This window comes from Siphateles boraxobius, unplaced genomic scaffold (assembly GCF_051911475.1).
Source record: "Siphateles boraxobius isolate OS27281-9 unplaced genomic scaffold, OSU_SipBor_1 9, whole genome shotgun sequence".
NCBI lineage: Eukaryota > Metazoa > Chordata > Actinopteri > Cypriniformes > Leuciscidae > Siphateles > Siphateles boraxobius.
The window spans coordinates 15,165,027-15,188,431 of NW_027509219.1; the positions used below are offsets into that span (position 1 = coordinate 15,165,027).

Below are 23,405 nucleotides of genomic sequence, written 5' to 3' on the forward strand. Positions count from 1 at the left end.
TGACAACTGTTATCCTACAGTAACCCCTGTAGGTCTTGCAACCAGAAATCCTTGTCACAGATTACAGCCGTAAAAACTTAATAACCTATAATCGTACAGCAAGGGACATTCGGGAAATGGTGAGATGTTTCAGCTCAAGAATGTTTGCACTGATCGAAGATTAGATCAAGTTCATTGGGGTTCAATGGCCTCGGTCTCTTTACATAACCCTGTGTAAAGACCAGGGGTCCTGCTTGAGCATCGAAGGGATTGGCCCTAAAACATCTCTGCTCTGAGACAGTGAACACTGACCTCTCTGGGGAGTTGTTGGGGTTATTGGCTTTATATTTGTGTGTGTGTGTGTGTGTGTGTGTGGCGGATTGACACTTCAGCTCTGCTGGGGCTCCATAGTTAATTAGTTACTGGTTTAGGGCCGGGATTTTTTTTTTTAAATCAATCTTCCTGCAAAACACACATGCACAGAGAGAAAAAAAAAAAAACAAGATAAAGCCACAATTCCCACTTGTTTGTTAAAGACAACATGAAATGGAATTTGCAACAATTTCGGAAGCAACACTGTACTAAAATACGGTTTCCCACACTACTTATTCAACAGCAACATCTACTGAATGTGCAGTACAAAACATAAGGCGCAACTAGTATTTTTCTGAATTTTTTTTAGTTAATCAAAGACACAGAAAACCAGTGTAGTTCAATTCTCGAAAAATGTTTAGAAGATTCTGGGCTCTTTTCTTCTGCTTATTCCAATCCTTGTACTTTGCAAATATCTTACTTCTTTTTGGCCTTTCTTTCTCTGTATTGTATCTTGAAACTTATTTGCTATATTTTAATTATTAATTTAATCATAGTACGATCAATGAAGTGAATCAAACACCAACCCTGCATCCCAATGTGCATGTTATCCATCCTAAATAGTATGTGAGATTAATAAGTGTGTCACAAAGCATGGTATCCTGAAAAGCTTATTCCAAAATATTTCTGGTAGATTTTCAAAGTGTGGATCTGTGCACACTCTAACGGCAAATATTACCCACAACCCACTGGAGAAGGATTCGATTTAGAACTACAAATAAATAAATATTTATTTCATGTTATCGGTTTTATATTCCATTGGCAACAACATTGTGAACTCGTTTGGCTATTATATTAAATTCATGCAAAAAAAACGTCCAAGTTCGCTGCATAAAAAGACCCACAACTGGCAGATCAACGTGTTACTTGTGTTCTCTCCAATATGGCAGGAAGAATTGTTTTCCCAGTGAAAATATAATTAAATTAAATGTGGAGTGTGTATATAAGGAAGTTAACAGTGAAAGTTTAACTGTGCCATTTCACATGTGACAGGATGCACAACTATTCGAAAGAGCTAAATATTTAAGACATGGTAGCATATGTACTCTACACACTCAAACGTATCTACCTTTTCTTCATAAAAAGAGTACATACTTTTAGAAGATAAAATGTAAGTGTCATGATTCCTGTGTCTCTGTGTTCAAGGACTTTTATTTTGACATTCTTTTGTCTTGATGTTTCTGGTTTCAGTTCCTATGGCTTTGGTTCCTGTTTCTATTGTCATTTTGTTTGTTTCCATAGTAACTTTTGTTTGTTACCATGTCAACTAATCACCTACACCTGTCATTCATTTAGCCCATGGTCATCTTCATCTGTTCTTTGTCTTGTGTTAACTTTCATGCTGGTATGTATATCTGTTTGGTTCCAAGTGTTTATTAAATGTTATTTAATTTTTCATCTGTGTTAAGCCCCATTGTCGTGGAAAGTCAAGTTAGTGCGTGATAGAACACAAGACCTTCAAAAATAAGTTATGGATATAATCATGGAAAGGAACCACAAAGAGGAAAAAATATGTTCTATTTAACTGTAAATGTTCTATTAACTGTTATGGCATAACAAAGCCTTGTTTACAGAAATCATGTGGCAGTTTGATATGCACTTTAAATCACTGTTTTGAAATAAAAGATTTGTAAAGGTTTCAAAGCTGCATGAAGCAGTGTTTCGAAAGCGCCCAACACTAACCCAATGTATTTTTTTTTTTTTGGAAGAGTTCTTAAAGTAGCTATATGGTTTCTTGGGATGACGTAACTCTTATGTATTGTTTTTGGTATGGTTTGGGCTATGATCTTAGACAGCTGATGCTAGAAGGAAATTCCAATTGGACCCTGGCTCAGTACTCAGTACACATACGTACCGGACTCCAATGGCCGTGGAGCTTGGTGCACCATGGATCTCCTTGATCACTGGATTAGTCCCGGGAAGGAGACTGACCACTAGTGTGATTGATCCACTTCTGAGGTTGGTACGGGTGTCGATCAGGTCGAGTCGAGCCCCCAAATCCGGTGGCCTCAGCCCATCCGAGTAAGGTGGTCCCAGAGTTACTACAAGCGTTTGTTTGTGATCTTAAAAAAAAAAAAAGTATATATATATATATATATATATATATATATATATATATATTACCTGTGCTCCCTATTATCTATGTCTGCCCAGTCATGGCCAAGAAGGTTGAGGCTGCCAATTGGGGCTTTCACACCGGAGGAACCTTTTCATAGTTGGGGAACATTCAGTCCTCTAGGAACCACCCGGGTGGCTAGTGACTATAACTAAGTTCCTAGAACTATCCGGTGTGAAAGCTCCTCATAATATCTCTGTGCTTTGGTTCGGTGTTGCCGTAGTTTCAAGCACAGACCCGTCATGGTTCCAGGATCCAAAATGGTCTTCAGAACCGCCGTGGGGTATTCTGCTCCGCTGTTATGGTCTTCTGCTCCACCATGGGGGTTTTCAATCCCGTCTGCTCTGCAGTACTTGTGCACTGCCGTGGAGGTCTTCAGCTCCGCTTTCTCCACCTTGCTGGTCTTCAGCTCCACCTTGGAGATCTCCTGCTTTGCCGGCTCCTCCCTGGTCACTGCCAACTCTGCCCAGGCTCCCTGAACTGTCAGCTCTGCCCTGGTTTCCTGAACTTTTTTTAAAATTTATTTTCAAAGATTTATTTTTGTCGTTTTTGCCTTTTTTTTTTATGATAGGAAAGTGAGTAGACCGGAAGCGAAATGGAAGAGTGAAAGGGGGGAGGGGATCGGGATGGGTCCACGAGCCGTAATGAAAACTCTGGACACCTGAGCTTCCCACAAGGCTATTGGTGCCGATGATAGGACATTATTTTCAACTTGACTGCAATGTTTTATTCTCCATGTCATGTCATCGCAGATTCAAATTTATAAATCAAAAATATTTATGGAGAAAAGGCTCAGCACCCAAGGCTCTATCATCTATTGTCTTAATGGTGTGCAGTGTATTTGGACAGATTGCCAGCAACAGCCATTTTAGGATTGTTTGTGATTTGGTCTTAGTGACTTGGGAGTCCTCTTGACTACCCCTAACTTTTTACAGATTTAGGTGCTGGTTTTAGCACTAAAGTGCTTTGTGCAATACTCCAAAGATGTAGAAGTCCTAAAATTAGGACTAACACGCCCATTATTTTTAATAGATGCACCGATCGACTGGCAAGGGTGCCGAGCCGGTCCGTTTTGTTGTCAGCGGCACAGGCACATCAGCTGAGCGTTCTCGCTTTCTTCTCTCTGGCGAAATGACACGCACCCACCTCCTCTTTGCTCCGTTAAACACACACACACACACACACACACACACACACACACACACACACACACACACACACACACACAAAAGACTGAATAACTTTTGTAACTAATTGTAAGCATTGATCTGTATTAAATTTTTTCAATGAAGACTATCCAGTGTTATTTTACACGTTTCTGTAGTATTTCTTACCTGAATATAGCCTACTGTATACCCACCTGAAAAACTTAAAGCTGTTTATTTCATATATCTCTTCATTCTATTGCATTTATTTGTGCTGTTGTTTGAAATTTGTTTATTTGTTCTTATTTTATATTTTCTTTTTTATGAAAATCAAATTTTGCATTGAAGAAAGTGTATATGCTATCAATTCTTGGCAAAATTGGTAAAAATCTGTTTTGGCAGGTAGAGAAAGAAAGGCACAAAAGAAGTAAAATATTTGCAAAGTACAAGGAGAGGAATAATAATAAGAAAAAGCCCAGAGTCTTCTGAAACTAAACATTTTATTTGCTGGGAAGGGACTAAGGAAAGCATATTGAAGTTCTTTGTACTTTTCTTGCAAACATTTAATGATGCACCAATTGCAATTTTCTTTTCTTGCAATTCCGATTTTCTTTTTTTTTCTTTTTTCTTTTTTTCTTGAGTGCATCTCTAATTTGAAAGTTTTTCCTAAATCGCCAAGTTAGAAGCTACTTATAGCTTTAAGATGTTTTGAGAATATGGCCCCCTGATATCTTGTGATTATATTATAGATGTATTAAATTGCCATCTGAGAGATCTTTCATGTGAGCAGTAAGTAAATTTGGTCAACAATTGGTTATAATACAGCAGGAAGGGTTGTAATGCTCTCAAAACATATCCTAAGTTCACAAGAACATAAGATGCAATCTATTCTAGACTGTGTCTGATGTCTAGAACAGCAGAAAGTATAGTCTCTAACCGATGGGTTTTGAACTTGAGTTGGTTCTTTTTAGTTAATCAAAAATACAAAGAAAAACCAGCGTAGTTCAATTATAGAGCAAATGACTAATAATGATATTTGAGTGAATCAAATAAATACAGCACAATCAGTGTAAACTTAAAAAAAAGCTATTTATAAAGAATAAAATGCTTGCATTACAACTAACTGTGAGACTTTGAAAACATTTCAGAATTGCCACTGCCAAAAATTTGTAATTAAATTTAATTCATTATAATAGAGGCTAGAGCACAGTAACACCAGGAACATGAAATATTAAGAAAGTAAATAACATTCATGGTGTCTTCAGCACTATACTAGAACAGCATTCACATGCTGCACTCGGCCATTAAGAGAGAGAATTCATTTCAGAACAGAAATAGGAAATGAATTCAGCACACACAAATTAGTAGGTGCTGTTAATGAATTCCTCTACTCATAATGAGGAAGCAATAATCCTGGTTTCTCTGTAAACAGAGATGTGAGTGTCATGTAGCTCCAGCCTGCTCTCAAATTTATGTGAACATTTGACAAGGCTGTGTGTTTTGTGATAAGAGTATAGAGTATTCTCTCTCACTTCACAAATATAAACGCATGTATGTATGTGTAGACACATTCAACTAGTAAAAAAAATACAATTCAAAAGAGGAAGTAGTGAGAAATCAAGCAGGAGAAGCAAGGCAGAGAGAGGCGGTTCATCCATATTTCTCAAAATAATAGTAGTGGACTGTGAAAATACCCCTTGACATTTCCCATACTGGCAACATATAGCTGACGTGACCTTTCCCCTGATTACACAGTATTGAGACACACAGCCTTGAGGAACATTATTGCAACAGAGCCGTGAGCGGAACTACAACCAATTTTAGATGTCATTTTTTTTTTTGACTACCATAATATGTTTGCAGATATATAGTAAGGATGCTAAGTTCATATACTTGTTTTTCCGAAAAGCAATTCTACACACAGTTATTCTACTTTGAAATGTGCGTTCCATGTCAGAATGTCTGTTTTTGTTTTGGTCTGTATGACCTCGCCCACTGCCAATTTACAATTTACCCATGTTGCCAGTTGGTGGAAAACACAGATCCTCATAAGATCGCAGATCATACCCGGCCTAAAAAGCCTCGCTATAAAGTTTTAAATATGGACATTTTTCTTACAATAACGCATCGCTTTGCTTCAGAAGGCCTTTATTAACCCCTCAGAGCTGTATGGGACACTTTTATGATTGATAGATGCACTTGAATGGACTTATAAAAAATGGCTCCCATTAAAAAGCTTGGAAGAACCAGGACTTTTTTAATATAACTCCGATTGTATTTGTCTGAAAGAAGAATGTCATATACACATAGGATGGCTTCAGGGTGAGTAAATCATGTTTTGGGTGAACTATCACTAGTTCCTCCCCTTAAACTATCCTTTAAGGGGAGGAGGAGGAGTCGGTAGGGAAACTTTCTCTCCAATATTTTGAATTTGGACTGCATTGTCTATTTTTACCGGTAGCGGTCAATATTACATACTGCACCTTTAAAATACATGTGTGTCTATATGCATGCAAGTGAGCTCTGTTAATTGAGCTTTCAGTTATCAAAGCTATTAGATATTCAGCTGTGGCCATCAGACCAACAGAGTGAGATTGCTTTTATACAGCAGTTACTTCCATGCAATTCATGTCTTTGTAAAAATTAAAAATCACAATTAAAAAATTAAAAGTTCACAATTTGGAAATATGAAAATACACTTACAAATGGAAGTTTAAAGCGCAAATTAAAATTTAAAGTATGTTGTTAATTTTTATATATTTTAAAGTGTAATTTATGATACCCCCGTCTTCAGTGTCACATGATCCTTCAGAAATCAATATGCTGATTTGGTGCTCAAGAAACATTTCTTATTATCAATGTTAAAAACAGTTTACTTAATATTTTTTACAGCATTTTTCTTTTGTTGATGGCAAAAAAAATAGCATTTATTTGAAATGTTTTGTAGCAATCTACATGATGTCTTTATCTCTTTTGATCAATTTAATGCATCCTTGTTAAATAAAAGTATTAATTTTGTAAAATTTTGAATGGCAGTACAAGTCTTGCCTTAATCAAAGTTTATCCAAGTATAAAGGTTTGCACCATAGACTTCCATTGTGAGTGCTTGAGTGTGAACTAAATTTTTGGTTGAGGCGTAGGTTAAAATAATTTTCCATGGTAATTGACAGCATGTCAGAGACCTGCTTAGCTGATACTGAACCCCAGAATGTTCCCTTAATATATCCAATGTAGTAGTAAAATAAATAAATAAACAGTTTAACACCACATCCAATCAAATGCACAGGAATTGCTCTTTACATCACTGGCTCTTTAAAAACAATTCTGACAACAAATTCTTTCCCCAACTACGGTCTGTCAAATCATGCTGAATAAGTGTGCTTGCCCCAGGCATCTCTGGTAATGAAATTGTGAAATGGCCTGGCAAAATGAGACTCGCCTCTTCGTACACACACACACACACACACACACACACACACACACACACACACACACACACACACACACACACACACACACACACACACACACACACACACACACACACACACACACACACACACACACACACACACACACACACACACACACACACACACACACACACACACACTCACACTACAGAACTAAATAAGATCAATGAGAGTAACTGAGAGTGCAAGCAGGCTTCATGAGATTGGAAGCATGTCCAATAAATAACATCCTACCGTGACACACACACACACAAATGGTTTGAAAAGAGCACACTATTATGACACACAGAGAGTGGGGAGGGCCTCCTAACCTTTCACCTCCATTTGGCAAATGTCTCTGTGTGTGTGTGTCCGTGTGTACCAGGGGTTTTGTGTACAGAGGGGTGCTGCTTAATGATGTCTACTTCCAGATAGTACTAGTACCAGATAACACATCTCTCTCTCTCACACACACACACACACAATTATGTGTGAGTTTTTCCCAACAGATGATGCTGTTAAACATTGGCTATTTTTATTTTATCAGTCTGACTCTGTCAGAATACTATTCTTCTATCTCTATGTTCCATAACACCACTCTACAAACGGGCACTCTTCCATTAAACATCTCTTTAAAACCCAGCAATATTTCAGAGAACCCCCCCTGACAAACATGATCAGCGAATGTCAGCTTCATTTGATGTGTAGGAAGCCATTGCAAGGAGTAATTCGGGTCAAGTGACTCTGGCTCTCTGCCGTTCCCTGGATAAATAAATAATAAGAGCTCTAAAAATAACCCAAGCTCAAACGCCATGATTTTGCCAACACGAGCACAGTGACAGCTTTATATGTGAGCTGAGTGATTATGGGAGAACCGAAGCTCTGATGAGGCAGATATTTGTACGGCACAACTCATAACGCTAAAAACACATGTATCTCTCTCTCTCTCAAAATGTAAAATACCTCAAATATGCAATCATATCATCTTATTTATTATTATGTGAATTAAATGTTATTTTTATATTACCTAAAACCTCATTTAAAAAAAATCGAAAAAAAGAGTCCTTTAATTGGCCGGTCTTAAATGGTTTAATCTGGTGTAAACTGTTTCTATGCACTCCATTAAACAGTGATTCTCAACCACTATGGGGGTCTTAGCAAACTACAGAATATTTACCAGAGTGCTTCCAATAAGTCTTAAAGGCGTATAACAATAAGTTATAAAAAACTTTTTATAATGTTCTCTGAGGTTTACTTAGGCTATAATGTTGTCAACATTTTTACATAAAAAACTCCCAATTTAGAAGAAGCTCTTTTCTATCCTGTTTTTGACCCTCTTTTTCAAACACTTAGTTTTGATAGCTGTGCTGCATTCAAGACTCGTAAGTAAACGCCCCTTGCTATGATTGGGTAACAGTTTTGCATAATAAAATAATTCATCCCCGCCATTACACGTGTGAAATAGTTTTGAAAACATCTGATGTCGTAAAAATGTCTTGGCTGTGTCCAAAATCGCCCCTTATACCCGTAAATAATGCACTATTTGAGGGGACAGCCATTTGTACTGGTGTCAGAAACCATAGTGGACATTATCGAGTGCACTCATTCAATTGTCGCACTCCCACAGTGCGTGGCAATAATTAGTGTACAACCGATGTACGCTCAATGGCTATAGAATACCCATAATGCATTGTGATGGTCGCGTTGAAGGAATTCCAGCGTCTCGCCAGAAGATCATGCCTGCAGCTGAATTATCCATCCATCCATTTTCCAAACCTAATATCATGACTTTTCGTTGAAAAGGAAATAAGAATGAACGTAGGCCTACCATTGTTTGTCACAGTCAAGTCTTATGCTATTCATAGTTCATCCTTTTCTAAAAAGTGAATAACGTACATTGTCATTTCCAGTGTTGTGTTTTATAAAATGAAACTTGTTGTAATATCTTACTGATGACAAAACAGATGTCTCTCAATTAAGCTTTTATTCAGGCTTACAGCAAATGGCTCAGATCAAAAAAATAAATAAAAGGCAGCCTTCTCTACGTGCTTACTTCCATATCCGATAAGCCAACGCATTAATCCCATAAATGCAGAAGAAAAGAAAAGAAGAGCAAATCACAACTATCGAGTTTGAAGTCCTGCAGTGCTAACAGTACAAATGTTCAACACAAATCCAATGATCTGTATCAGAGAAAGCAATGGTGACACATGGCAAAAACGGTTTACTCACACTTGTGTTGCGAGTCGTCACTGCATCATCTTGTAATTCAGTCTCTCTGAAAAGTGTCTTACTGACACGATCTGACTGGAACTTTATTAAAAATAAAGTTTATCCACAATTTCTTGAAGGGATATCACCTAAAAATTAAAAGTCCTTGGTTCATCTTCAGAACACAAATTAAGATATTGTTGATGAAATTTTGATGAAAGAGTATTTTTGTCGCTTCATAACATTAAGGTTGAATCAGTGGTCACATGGACTATTTTACCGATGTCTTTACTAACTTTCTGGGCTTTGAAGGTGGTAATTGCATTGCAGAAAGCTTTTGGATTTAATCAAAAATATCTTAATTTGTGTTGCGAAGATGAACAAAGGTCTACCTTTAAACTAGCATTATCATATTTTAAAAAAAAGTTTATTTATTTTTATTACACCATTAGCACATGAGGTACAAATCAGCCTAGATAGATGGGCCTTTAAATATTGTCTTGGACAAAGGGGGGCCTTTGAGTCAGAAAGGTTAAGGACGACTCCCACAAATCCTACAACAGCCAAACAAAATCAAATGTTAACAGTTTAAGGGACACGAGCCCAACTAAAGCAAACACTGATCACCATAATGGTGGTTTAAAAAAATTTGATTTTCTCTTTTGTTGATTCTGTTTGTTAACATCAGGTGTCTTCAATAATGGTCAATCATCACTCAATGATTCACTTAATTAGCTCTTTAACTTTAACACTCTTGAGTGTTAATTTAACACTCATATTTTAACACTTTATCACTCTTGAGTCTGGAGCCATATAAACTCCCAGGAGAGTTCATTTAACACTGGAGTTTTTGTTGTGCAGCATTAAAGGACAATTCCGGCCAAAAATGAACCTAGGGCTAAATAACACAAGGGTACCGAGTCGACCGTTCTCTGGGATGCGTTTTCATGATAATCGAGTGTACCCAGTTTTAACGTTAGTTTTAGTTTAACCACAGATTAGCTTATAACGCTAGTGTATGGGGCATCGAATAAGTAAAAATTAAACTCGCTAGTTAATACCACTAACAAGGCTGAAAATAGCCCCACACTAACATAGTAGCATAATTAGGGTTATAAGTTAATCTGCGGTTCAATTAAACCTAACGTTAAAACTGGGTACATTCGATTATCATGAAAACGCATCACAGAGAACGGTCGACTCGGTACCCATGTGTTATTTAGCCCTAGGTTCATTTTTGGCTGGAATTGTCCTTGGATCTTGGTTAATATTAATTTCAAGTTTTATAAATTAACATGTATGTATTAAGATTTGTGAATAAACATAACTTAACAGTAGGTAATACTGAACAATAGTTAATGTATAAATTAATATTAACTTAATAAAAGCGGTAAAAATCGTAGAGTGTCTTGAGCGCTTAAAGTAGCCTACTTGGGTTTGTCCTCATTTTGTAAGTTGCTATGGATAAAAGTGTCTGCTAAATTAATAAATGTAATGTAAATGTTTGCACAAGCTAGTTTAGACTGAGGATATGTACAATATATAAATTGCAAAACACTAATCCCATACATAACTGTGGTGAGAGTTAAAACAATCTCAAAATCTGGAAGTAGCGGATTTGGGGAAATGTGAATGTAATGATGCAAATATATGAAGACCAAGCTGTTTTCCCCTATTTTGAACAGTTGTCGTCGTTGTCTGTTACTTCATAAATATTTCTTAATGAATGTTTCATGTGCTTTTCTGAAGGCGTGCTGACTGTAAAGCAGCTGTGTGGAGGAGGATTCCTGAGAGATATAATTTTCCATCCCATTTCTTCATATATTAAATCAACACATTTTCACTGTGGCCGTGTCTTGACTTATTAGTAGGAAGCAATTGGGTAAATCTCACAGGCTTTCGTCTCATGTTTGGACTTCTTCAGGGACTCTAAAAGGCATTATGGTGACACTCAGCACACAACTGACCACATTATTCACTGCTGCCTATGCCATTAAACACACACACACACACACACACACACACACACACACACACACACACACACACACACACACACACACACACACACACACACACACACACACACACACACACACACACACACACACACACACACACACAGTACTGCATAATCAAGGTTGATATAGAAACCACTGCTTGCTGCCTGCCTTTGTTCACACCAATGTTGTACAAATCAGAATCCTACTCTTGCAGCTTAATGTATAGCCAGCCTGAGGTTGTCATGACAACTCACTGTTGAAGCTTTAGATCCTGTTGATCTCAATGTGGTTTTCTCCGAAATTGTCCTCCAGGAACAAGCATCTATCATGTCCTGTAAGGATAATGAGCTCTTGTAAAACATATGAAGACCTGTGCAATTTTAGCCTTTTTTCCACAAATAAAGGCTTTTTGTTCTATTGTATCTTGTCCCTATATTTATATATATATATAAGGCTATGTGACATCTCTCTCTGTGTGTATAGCGTATATTTTTCAAGCATTTTTAATAAAATGTATTCTTTCTAATTATAAGGTAATAAAAACAGCATTCATTTTAAATCCGAAAATTAGCGTCGGATAATTACCATTTTTAAGCTAGGACTTCGCTAACATTACTTGATCACGTTTTGCTCTGCACCATAAATTACAGTAGGCCTATGACTCATAGGTCAAAAGTAGATTTTGAAACAGTGTTTAAAAAAAGATTCTAACAAATTGTAAATAGCCTAAAGACAAACCACAAGGTTAACAGTTTACACGTCTGACATACAACTTCTGTAGTCTTTATTTAGCAATTTGTAATGAAAGCAAAGCAAGCAGCTTCAAAACTCATGTGGGTCAAAAAAAAAACTTCCTTACTTTATCTTGCAAAATTTAAGCACAGAAATACAGTGCTAATTATATCATATCTTAAAAAAAAACGCAACCTCTGCCAACATTAGCAGCACAGCTGTCTGTCTGTGAACTTTGCCATCAACAACACTGGCTTTTCCCACAGCAACCTTACATGGCGCGAAATAAAGAGAAAAGCGCGCGCACTCCTGCTCACGATTGATACACTTCAGTTCTCTCGCTCTCCGAACTGCAGTGTTCAAATGCTTCTGTCAGCCGGAGAGATGAAGTTGGAGTTTCCTTTGTGTCTTTTTTATTCAATCAAACATACTGTGTTTGAGATTAAAACTAATTATTTTGTAATTAAACATTTTTAAAGATTGCAAAAAAAGTCTTCTTAAGGCCGTGTGTCCACCAAAGCGTTTTTTCACGCAGCTGGCGTAAAATTCCAATTGTTTTCAATGGGAGCGCCGCGTTTTTTAAACGCCATGAGCGTAACGAGGCGCTGAGCGAGTATTTAACGCTCAAGAGCTGAGCGCCCGGCGTTTTTTACTGGTCGCCGAGAGTTGAAAAATGTTCAACTTTGGGTAAAACGCTGCGCTCATCACTGTCACTTTTTACACAGCCGTCCAATCACAGTGGAGGAGGGGCGGGACAAATACCACACGACCAACTGTCACAACATTCTTTCTGTACAACGACGTCAACCAGCAGAGCTAACCGAACAAAATGGATGAAAAATAAATTTTTAGTATGAAACAAGATTATCTGCGAAATCAGATACAAGTAAACTGTGCTGCGGATATTCTGTGTCATAGCAACGAATCGTCTCAACTGAAAAAAAACGCAGCGCTGCCAAAACGCTCTCAAGCGCCCACAGCTAGGCGTTTTCAGCAGAGCGTCCAGCGATTTCAGCCGGCTAAAAACGCTTTGGTGGACACACGGCCTAAGGCTCAAAAATAAAGAAGTTGATAACAAAATTATTTGCAGTGCATGTAAATCTTTAAAAAAATATATATATATATTATTTGTGCATTTCGAACACTTTTCATCACAAACGCACAAATTTTGCTCTCTTTTCTGCGGATCTAAATTTTTTGCTTGCAAGTTGAAAAATTTTGCGTGCGAATGAAGCTGTGTCTCAGTGGGCGGTCTCTACCAACCAGGATGGAAGGCCCATTTCTATTGGTCACTGCAAATTCCGTGCAGTGTGTGAGAGAAGCGTGATTTTTTTCCCCAAACCACTTCAGCGGAAATCCCGCCCTGCAGCCGATTCTAAAGTTTTCATTGGTCATGTCAATCACTGTACTGATTGCCTACACCAAACACTGATCCCTAAACCTACCCGTCACTGTAACCTAAACCAATGAAATCGGCTGCAGGGCGGGATTTCCGCTGAAGTGGTTTGGGAAAAAAAATCACGCGTGAGAGAAGAGTGAGCGAACTTGTAACATGGCGAGCGACAGGTCTAGTGACAAGTGAACTGAATTATTCTCTTGTTATGCTCTCCCATTCAAATACTTAACCTTTGGTCGAGCTTAGGTAATCATGTCTGATCTGCCATAACTTCAGGATCATTTCATTAGACTACCTGGAACCGTGATTGTGCTAGCAGCAGGCGAGACGTTGACTTTTAACAATATTAGGCTTAAACATTATAATGATAATATAGGTACATAAAATACATAATATAAATTAGTTTTTATAAATTACTTCACAAGTTTTCTTTTGTTAATGATATGTAGATTAAATTGTTTTACATGCTCTTATCTAGCAAGTTTTTTTCCTTGCAGTTTTTAACTTTTGCTGTTATGCAAGTTCATTTAAACTTTTTCATATTCATATTTAAACTTAAGTAGAGATTTAAATAACGCTGACTCTCAGAAAATAATCTATGGAGTTAATATTGTGCCATAATTAAACAAACAAATCCAGCATTCTGCAAACAAACTCGATCTGCTTTGTAAAGGAAAACTCAACTCGCAAACAAACAGAAAGCAATGTGCAAGTACAATGGTCAATTTGAGTGTTTACGGCACAATAAACTCCATAAGAATCCTGCTGTTGCTCAGTGTCACTTGCTAGCTAGCCTACTGTTAGCTGCTGGTTTATGTCATACACAGTACAATTGTGCTTCTGACTGTTATATATTTGTTACATCAGCTAATTTTGAAATGTTTGGAAATGTAAACTGATATTTTCTACTGTCACACTACAGCAAAATATATAAAAAAAAATGGATTAAACCAATTTTTGTATACTATTGGTGGCTCTGGCTGCTAGCTGCTGTTGTGTTGGCTAATCAAATCTATTCAGCGGTAAAACTAACTGCAGACAGGTTTAGCCAATGTTAAGTATTTAAATGGGAGAGCATAAGAAGAGAATAATTCAGTTCACTTGTCACTGTGTTTGTGATTGTAACACAGTTCGTTACTGTGGGAAAAAGAGGGCAGGAACGTTCAAAGACTTTAATAAATAAACAAATACAAAACGAAAGTAAAGACGGAAGTCCCTCACGGACAACTGCCGCCACACATAATAAAACACACTAACACAGCACAATGTAAAATCCAGGCCTGTCCTCTCTCCATCATGACTGTCGATCCTCTTTTATGCTTCCGCTCCTCCGTGAGAGACACGAGACCGGTGCGTCGCGCAGGTGTCACTCATCAGCTATCATGCCACCGGCCTCATACTGCTCGCCACAGTGATATTAAATCAGTTATCTTATCCAATAAAAGACCTGTCGCTCGCCATGTTACAAGTTCGCTCGCTCTTCTCTCACACACACTGCGCGCGGCATCAGCGGGAAAACGTAGTGGGCGTGGTCAACCTGTTACATTCGATCCAGGGTGACCAATAGAAAAGGGCCTTCCATCCTGGTTGGTAGAGACCGCCCACTGAGACACAGATTCATTCGCAAGCAAAACTTTTCACCTTGCAAGCAAAACTTTTCAACTTGCAAGCAAAAGATTTAGATCCGCAAAAAAGACAGCAGACAAGAGAGCAAAATTTGTGCGTTTGTGAGGAAAAGTGTACGAAATGCACAAAGAAAAACATATTTTTTAAAGATTTACATACACTGCAAATAATTGTATCAACTTCTTTATTTTTGAGCCTTAAGAATACTTTTTTGCAATCTTTTAAAATTTTTAATTACAAAATAATGTGTTTTACTCTCAAACAGTATGTTTGATTGAATAAAAAAGACACAAAAGAAACTCTGTGATGCAGCATCTGACAAACTACGGGAACAAGCCCCGGCCCTGCGTTACCAACATGCCATCCGCACCAGGGAAAATATGTCAGTGCAAATAAACACATCTAGAGCACGCGGATACTCAAGGATAGACTGTAAAACAGAGCTGCCAGGTTGTTCCCATGTTTCTCTGCTTTAAAGTGTCATCAAATGAGCTCTGCACTGGTGGTCTGGTCTGGCTAGCGCGAACGTACCCGTCAAATGAAAATCAGATGTCTTAGAATATGTGATTTTAATAGGACATTCGCGTTATTCAGAGGTCAGATATTTCCTAACACCCAGAGCAGTGTCCAGTGTTCTCGTATCACCGCAGACTGGCGCTTTTTTGTTTCATATAATTGCACCAAAACTGGCACCATCTTCAGTCTTAGGTAAATGACCTCGGAGGACTTGTTTTAAGGGATAGTTCATCTGAAATTTTTTCCTAAAAAAAATAAAATAAATTGAAGCCATCTTTCAACACACGGGCCCTGGGTTTTCAAAGTGTGGGGCGCCCGCGCCTGGCGTCAAGTGTCAACCGTCAATCCATAGATTTTTATATATTGTATAGCGGTATATAAATGTATCTGTGCAGTGCAAAACTGCTTAAAGTCACATAGGTATTTATGCAGCATTAAGCATCAAGTCAGCATGAAACGGTGGTTGCAATGTTTTCTTTATGACGTAGATCAGAGTATAATAACATTTAAAGCCAGCCTTAATTTGAGCTATGACGTTGTTAACGTGTATATATATATATATATATATATATATATATATATATATATATATATACATACATATACATACAACATAGCCTATAAAAACTAAAATAAAAAGTTGATATATATAATTATCAACTTTTTTTTATTTTAGTTTTTACAGGCTATGTGTCCATTCTGCATGGGATTGTAGTTCTTTCTATCACAAAATCCATAAAGTACATAGTCTTGTACTTTTGTCTTTTTGTCTGACTTTCAAATACATTTTTGCTTCAAAAAGTTTGTAATGTTATGATTTACCTCATAGCTGTTTGGATTGGTTCATGGCTTAAAACACTTTAACGAAGACTTTTTGAATACCTATGGACAAAATGAATGGGAAAAAAATACTTCCGGAACAAATGCTGCAAAAAAAGTGGGCAATGCACTGTTGCGCTCAATTGCTGAGGGAGGGGAAGTTATTTTGATTGAACATTAAGAGGGCACGTGATTTAAACTATATATATATATATACTGTATATGTGTGTGTCCACAGACAAATCATAAATACTACAATATTCCATAAAAAATAAGAATGGTCAGTTTTGATTTCATGTTGTCATTAACATTAAGGGCATGTCCAAATCTCATGTGTGTGAGCAAAACCACTACTTGGCTCCAACCTGCAATAGACCAGTCATGGCTTCCTTATCACACAAACTGAAAATGAAAGAGCGCCCCCTATTGGTCATCTAAGAAATAAACAGTGGTCAAATCAAGGCTTATGTAAACTTGACCTGACAGTACAAAACATTCCTTCATTAGCTCACCAGAAAATCTTTGCGTAAGCTTTTTGAACCGGAAGGTTGTTTTTTGATGAATGCCCACTGTGGCTACGATCAATATATACTGCTAAAGATGAGAGTAAGGGCCTGTAGAACCATTGCTGCTGAAATAAAATGATTTTGAGCAGGATAGATGCAATGCATTTTCTTTCTGAAATTCCTGTTGGCGAGTGTGCTGACGCATATACTGCACTCAGCAAGTCTACACACAGACGTACAGGAATGCATATCTATGGACTCCAGGCAGAACCGCTCACTTAATGTAATCTGAAACCCATCCAGGACAGCTTACTCAATCTAGCTAACAACCACACATATGGACCAATGAAGACATCATAAGCCAGACGAGTGTAAAAACATAACACTTTATACAAGTAGGCTGAAAAAAAATTCAATGAATACACAACTACTTTACAAATACAAATGCCGTCATACATCCCTCCCTCCACTTCAGAGTTATTTACATGTGTTCCAGACCCAACATCAATACAAAAAGATGCATTTATGACCGAAAGCCCCATCATTATATGATTTAGATACATAGAGGGAAAGTCTTGATTTAAGTCTGTTCATTACTGATAGCAGGCCAACGTAAACACACTAACAGCCAAGCTGAGGTCTGACTCAACTGACGAATGGTGACATTGTTCAAAACTATGAACTAAAAAACGGAAATACTTCACAGATGTGTTTTCAACAATGACATTTCTTCCAAATCGAAGTTGGGAGGGCGATAATTTCCACCGCTGCCGCTACCATGAAACGGCTACAGTGCAGGATAGTTTTTCTATCAATTTGTTGTTAAATTACATTCTCACACAAACATTTCACACACATCAAGTACACATCACTAGACAATTTTCAGGTGGTATCCATCCATGCAGCTGAACTACAGTGAAAAGAATTTGTTTTAGGGGAGTTTTCATGATACAAGCTAATATATTCAATTCTTTTATTGGGTCACATACATCAAACTAATGGTAGTTGGCCATTTCTACATCCCAAAAGGAATGGTAGTTGGCCATTTCTACATCCCAACAGGAATGGTAGTTGGCCATTTCTACATCCCAACAGGAATGGTAGTTGGCCATTTCTACATCCCAAAAGGAAGAGTTTGGTTTGCAGAGCTTCGCTAATCTTGATTATCATCATCATTAAATGCTTCAAAGTGATATTTACCGACACAAAGGGACAACACCACACCTATTGAACAAAAATATTGGAGGGGACACGCATATAATTTGACTGATTGAACATTATGAATAATGTTGAGACGATCTGAGTTCTTGCGTGCCAAATGAAGTGACGTCGATCCAAACGCACTTGATACATGACCTTAATGATGTGATGACATGTTAAACACTGTATAAACAGAGCATGTAGCATGGTAGAAAAAGAACAGGGAGCATTTGACGGCTCGGTCAATTGTATGACCATCAGTTTCAGTATGAAAACAAGCCGTCATACTGTTGTATAGTCATGCTTTACTTCTGAGGGAGGAGCCTCAGTTAATACGCCATTAAAAAAACAGCAACAACAACAAAAAAAGATTGGCTGTAGATTGAGGGCTGTTGGCAGAGTGATGTTTGATTAGCATGAGACGTGGTTAGCTTGTACTTCAAATTGCAAAAAGCTCCATCCAGAGTCAACAGTGAGTTCCTGTTTTACAAAGAGTCAGTTTTCCCAAAACAAATGGAAACAAAATTCAGAGCCCTGTTGTGCCCAGGTACTTTCTCCTCCTACAACCCCTCTAGCTGCCACCGCTTGGTTTGGCGGGGGTTTTGGAGCGCATGGCGACCCCAGTGCGGGTGTTTCCTTTGCCCTGCTGGGGCTGGGGGGTGGCAGCGGCCTGCTGCGCTGGAGTCTCGGGGCCGGGGGTTGTGGCACTCTGCTGCTGGGCGGGGCTGTGTGGTGGTGGGGTCTGGATTTGAGGCGAGGCGGCTGCTGCCGTGACAACCTGCTGCTGGAGGAGCTTCTGTTGCACCACCTGCGTGGCTGTGGCGGTGCCCGCGGGGATGACCTGCACCTGGGCCTGTCCCGAACCTGCAGCGGGTGCCGCCTGTGTAAGGGCCACCGTCTGAGCCTGAATCTTCATACACACATACACATAAAATCAATTCAGGTGTCATAATTCAATTGATCTGAAACGTCTTTACTGTAATAATACTACTGAATAAAATCATTAATTTCTTTCAAATATAATAAATGTTTTGAACAGTAGTATATATTAAGTATATGCAATACAAAACAATAGTATCAATCAGCCAACAAGTGAAGTCAATTCAGAGGTTTTATTAAAGATTAATACAAAGACAAGAATTATTTTGTATGCAGTGCTTTAAGTGGGCCGGTACGCGCCGGTACTCAGTACCGCCACTTCCAAATATAGCTCTTGAGCGTACCGCCAGCTCTCCGTGCACCCAGAACGTGCTTTTAGCGTACCGGTACGCTCATTTGCACATCTGTTTTAATCCTTTGGCTGCGCTGTCGCTTTTCAGAGCGCCCTTCACAATGCACGCTTCCTAATTCGTCCCACCGAGAGCAGAGACTACATTACCCATACACCCTTGAGTTTTACAAGTGAAAAGAGCATGCGTCGCTTTTGCCGCTGTCAGTAGCCACGTTTACATGGACAAAATCGGAATGAAATCAATAGCTACGATTGATGAATCTGAACAAGGTGTTTACATGAATGATAAATAAAGTAATCGGGTTGATGTGCGCGTTTATATGTCACAAGTTTCAAATCGGATCTGATTTTTTGACATGCACAAACTGCACGAATATACAGAGTTTCCCGCTGTTCGCGCCTAAATATTCTCCTCTATTGGTTCTTTCTTTGTTTTAAACAGCAGACGTAATATTAATTCGTCGCTGGTCATAATTTAGAGCATATTAACCATTTTGCCGTGCTGATCACGAAGTAAAAATGCCCCTCCCCGCGGCCAAAACCAGGCGTCTGTGGATGAGAATCCACAACGAGGACTGGTGGGACGTTGTCCTGCTTCACTTCACATACCCGCGAGTAAAATGAGAATTTTAGAATGACGGGAAGCTTAGTAATATGACACTTTATTCAACAGGAAAAACAGCTCGTTCCGCGCGTTATACTCATTATGTTTATTTAACGTCATTGCACATGTGCAGTCCTTTCAGTTTCGGTTTTCAATGTTTACATGTTCTCTCGATTGGATTACATAAGGGATAAACCACCCCTTTCAATCCGATCGAAATGTCATTCGGATCGAGCTCAATCGGATCGATTAGGGTGTTTACATGAGGGTTTTTTTTATTCCGATCGAGCCGTCAATCCGATTATAAGTGTCTATGTGTCAATCATGGTGTCAACTCAACGTGGTCCGGAGAGGGTGTGTGAAACGGGTAAAGAAATGAATGAACCATAGCAAGACTCATGTTTATGTTCTACTGTTCTATGGTTATTATGTAATTATGTTTTATAATTTATTTTATGTAGCCTACATTTTGTTCAAAATGTTTTCAATACCCTTTTGCACATTTTATTTATGTTCAGTAGCTCTTTCTAGCTCAAGCAAATCGACAATTAAATTATTTTTTATAAGGTCGTCTGTTGACTGTAAATGTATATATATATATATATATATATATATATATATATATATATATATATATATATATATATATATATATATATATATATATATATATATATATATAAACCCCTTCAATATAGTTGTTGTTACCTCAGGGGAGGAGGGGAGTCAGAAAAAAAGAAAAAAAATTAATAATAGAGTACCGGTACCTCTTTTGGGCCACTTAAAGCACTGTTTGTATGGAATAACATGCACAGAGAAACAGTTTAGAATAAAATCAGGAACAAACGCTATGAAAAGTCACTTTGGACTTCCAAAACTGCATCAAATAAATTTTCAATCCATCAACAAGAAAGTGCACAAAACACTGAAACACTTACCTGTTGAGGTGACGATACTATCTGCTGCTGAACTATTTGAGGAAGCTTAGCGACCTACAAGCAGAAGGGAAAATCACTACAAAGCTGAGCTAGCTACTAATACCACATGCACTACATCGCACTGCAACATTTTCATGTCAGGCTTTGCACTTTTGTAAGTGCTGGATAGGTGGTCTCTGTAAAAGCGTAACTTCTTACCTGTATCTGCTGAGCTGTCGTAGGTTTCTGCGGCTGTGCGATTGAGGTTGTGAAGAACTGGGTTTTAATGCCGGGCTGCAGTTGAGTGGTGGCGGCGTACGTCACTTTCTGCTGCTGTTGGGCTGTGGTTTGAGCAGCCTGCTGAGTTAAACAGAGAAATAAAGAGGGAGAAGGGTTGAAGAGACATTTATATAGATAAAGCTTAATTAAAAAATATATCATATTGGCTGTTTGGTACCTTTTGCTGCACAGCAGCCTGTGTTTGCTGTGGCTGTGCCGCCTTCTGGACGGCAGCTTGTGCAGCGGCCTGCTGCTTTTGTCTGTGCAACAGCTGCTGAACTTGCTGCACCTGGAACGGGTGGGTTACCACCTGACCACCTGCACAAACACATAAATGCTTTAGTCTACAAGAGCCCCTAAAAGGTTATCGATAGGGGAGAAAAAAAAAGCATGCAACTCCACTGCCAGAGTCGAGCTCGCGTTGTCATTAACGGTGCAAAGAAACGGTAGTGTGCCACTCACAATAGTTTCAGTAAGTCTCTAGGTGATGATAAATGATTAGTTTTAGGGCGGTTCACAATCATTTTGGCTTCAAATAAACTGAGATCATCAAATGATTGCTGCACATGCAGTGCAGTTTGCATCTAATGTGTTCACAAATAACTCTGGGTTCACTTTTGAGACCAACTAAATGGAATATTTGGTATAAAATAAGTGCTTTTGAAGCCATGTCTGATCAAGTCAATAGCATTTATTAATATTTTGAATTAGCTTTTATTTTTATATTTTCAGATTTCATTTTAACCTTAGTTTAAGTTTTAGTCATTTTGTAAATAAATATATAAAATATTTAGCTTCTATTTATATTTATTTCAGTTAAAGTTTTAGTACTTAACAGTGTAACCTGTTTACACCTGGTCACTTCATGCGTTTTCTCTGATTGGATAGCTATCCGATCGTGAAAAGACCAGGTGTAAATGCCCTCCGAAACGCATGAGACGGATTTAAATCTGATCACTTAAACCACTTCAGGAGGTGGTCTGAGACGCATTCCAGGTGAAAATTGGACAAGTGTAAATGCATCTGGTTGTTGAAACCACATATGTGAATCTTATAACCGTGTTGGAGTGTGTTATAGGCTATATGAAATGTTATAGCCAGATATGACGGCGCAACTGCAACACACATTCGCCGCAGATGAGTATCTGAGTATCTCCTCAGCAAGCCGACGCTCAAACTGCCGCAAATGAAACTGAAAGGCGTCGTAGACGCTAAACAATCATCTTCATTCAAAGTAGTGAGACTAAATTATCTTACCAGTGCTGATGCTGCTCTTTCTCCTATTGCGGTCTTTGATCTTGAGATTAGCTGATGATAAATAAAATGCAGCTATGTTGCTTTCATTCACATGAACTTTGTTAAATTTGCATATAGCGCGGGAATTGAAGATCAGATTTATATTCGCATTGCAGACACATGTATGTGGCCAAGTGTAAATGGAACATTTTTAACAAATCAGATAGCTATCCGATCAGTAAAAACAGGTGTAAACAGGCCCTACGTTTTTTCAAATTTACATTTTCTTTTAATATTTATATATTATTTTATATTAGCTTTATTTAAATTACAGAAAACATTTAATAGTTTGAGTTAACAATAACAACAGTGCTACTACAACAAGTCTAACTGGCTAGTAGAGCTGCACGATTCTGGATAGAGAATCATGATTTATTTTGTTACAAACTAAACAAAATAATTTATTAGAGGTTCCGACAAAATGTTAATTGCTGTAGTCTGTTAAAAATGTTTAATTTATCTGAATTAAAAAAAAAATTTTTAACTGTGAATGAATGATTCAATGACTTATAAATACTTCACTTTTTTTATTACTGGATGAATCAGGAATTTTAACGGATCTCTTGAATGGTTCAATGACAAATACATTTTTAACAGCCGCTTTGTCGCCACCTGGTGGTGTTAAGATTTAATCGATGCAATCGTTATTTGAAGTGCAAAGTTACTTTCAAAAGGTGATTTGCTCTATTTTGATCGCTACCGTAGGCATCAGTGTTTTTATCCGATTCCGAACTATAACTCTTATTATAATAAGAATATTTGTAACATAAATAAGACTGTTTGACAAAGACTGCTGGTGAAGCGGTTTCATACCTATACATGATAACTGCTCTCTCTGGCTCATCAGAAATGCAAACGCAGATTTGAATGTTCCGGTGTGATTTTGTCAAAGGTTTAATAGACTATGGCGAATCAGTGTCATTAATAAACAAGATCGCATGGGTGTTTGAATCGAGATGGCGATCTTTTAACGATTAATCGTACAGCTCTACTGACTAGTAAGTG

The 23,405-nt window shown here is 38.0% G+C and overlaps 1 protein-coding gene across 43 annotated transcripts in view; it reads right to left on the reverse strand.

The window, feature by feature from the left end:
- Positions 1–17,240: 17,240 nt before the first annotated feature.
- Positions 17,241–23,405, reverse strand: part of ep400 (E1A binding protein p400) — a 37,609-nt gene continuing 31,444 nt past the window's right edge. For 16 of the 43 annotated variants that reach the window (XM_077223189.1, XM_077223193.1, XM_077223184.1 and 13 more), the window contains 4 exons: positions 21,283–21,422; positions 21,045–21,185; positions 20,847–20,900; positions 17,241–18,983 (listed from right to left, as the gene is read on the reverse strand). In XM_077223189.1, coding sequence (XP_077079304.1) covers positions 18,645–18,983; positions 20,847–20,900; positions 21,045–21,185; positions 21,283–21,422 — 674 coding nt within the window. In that variant the 3' untranslated portion in view covers positions 17,241–18,644. Of the gene's footprint in view, positions 18,984–20,846; positions 20,901–21,044; positions 21,186–21,282; positions 21,423–22,361; positions 22,413–23,405 lie in introns of all 43 variants that reach the window. The other 27 variants (XM_077223177.1, XM_077223154.1, XM_077223182.1 and 24 more) reach the window with 3 other exon arrangements.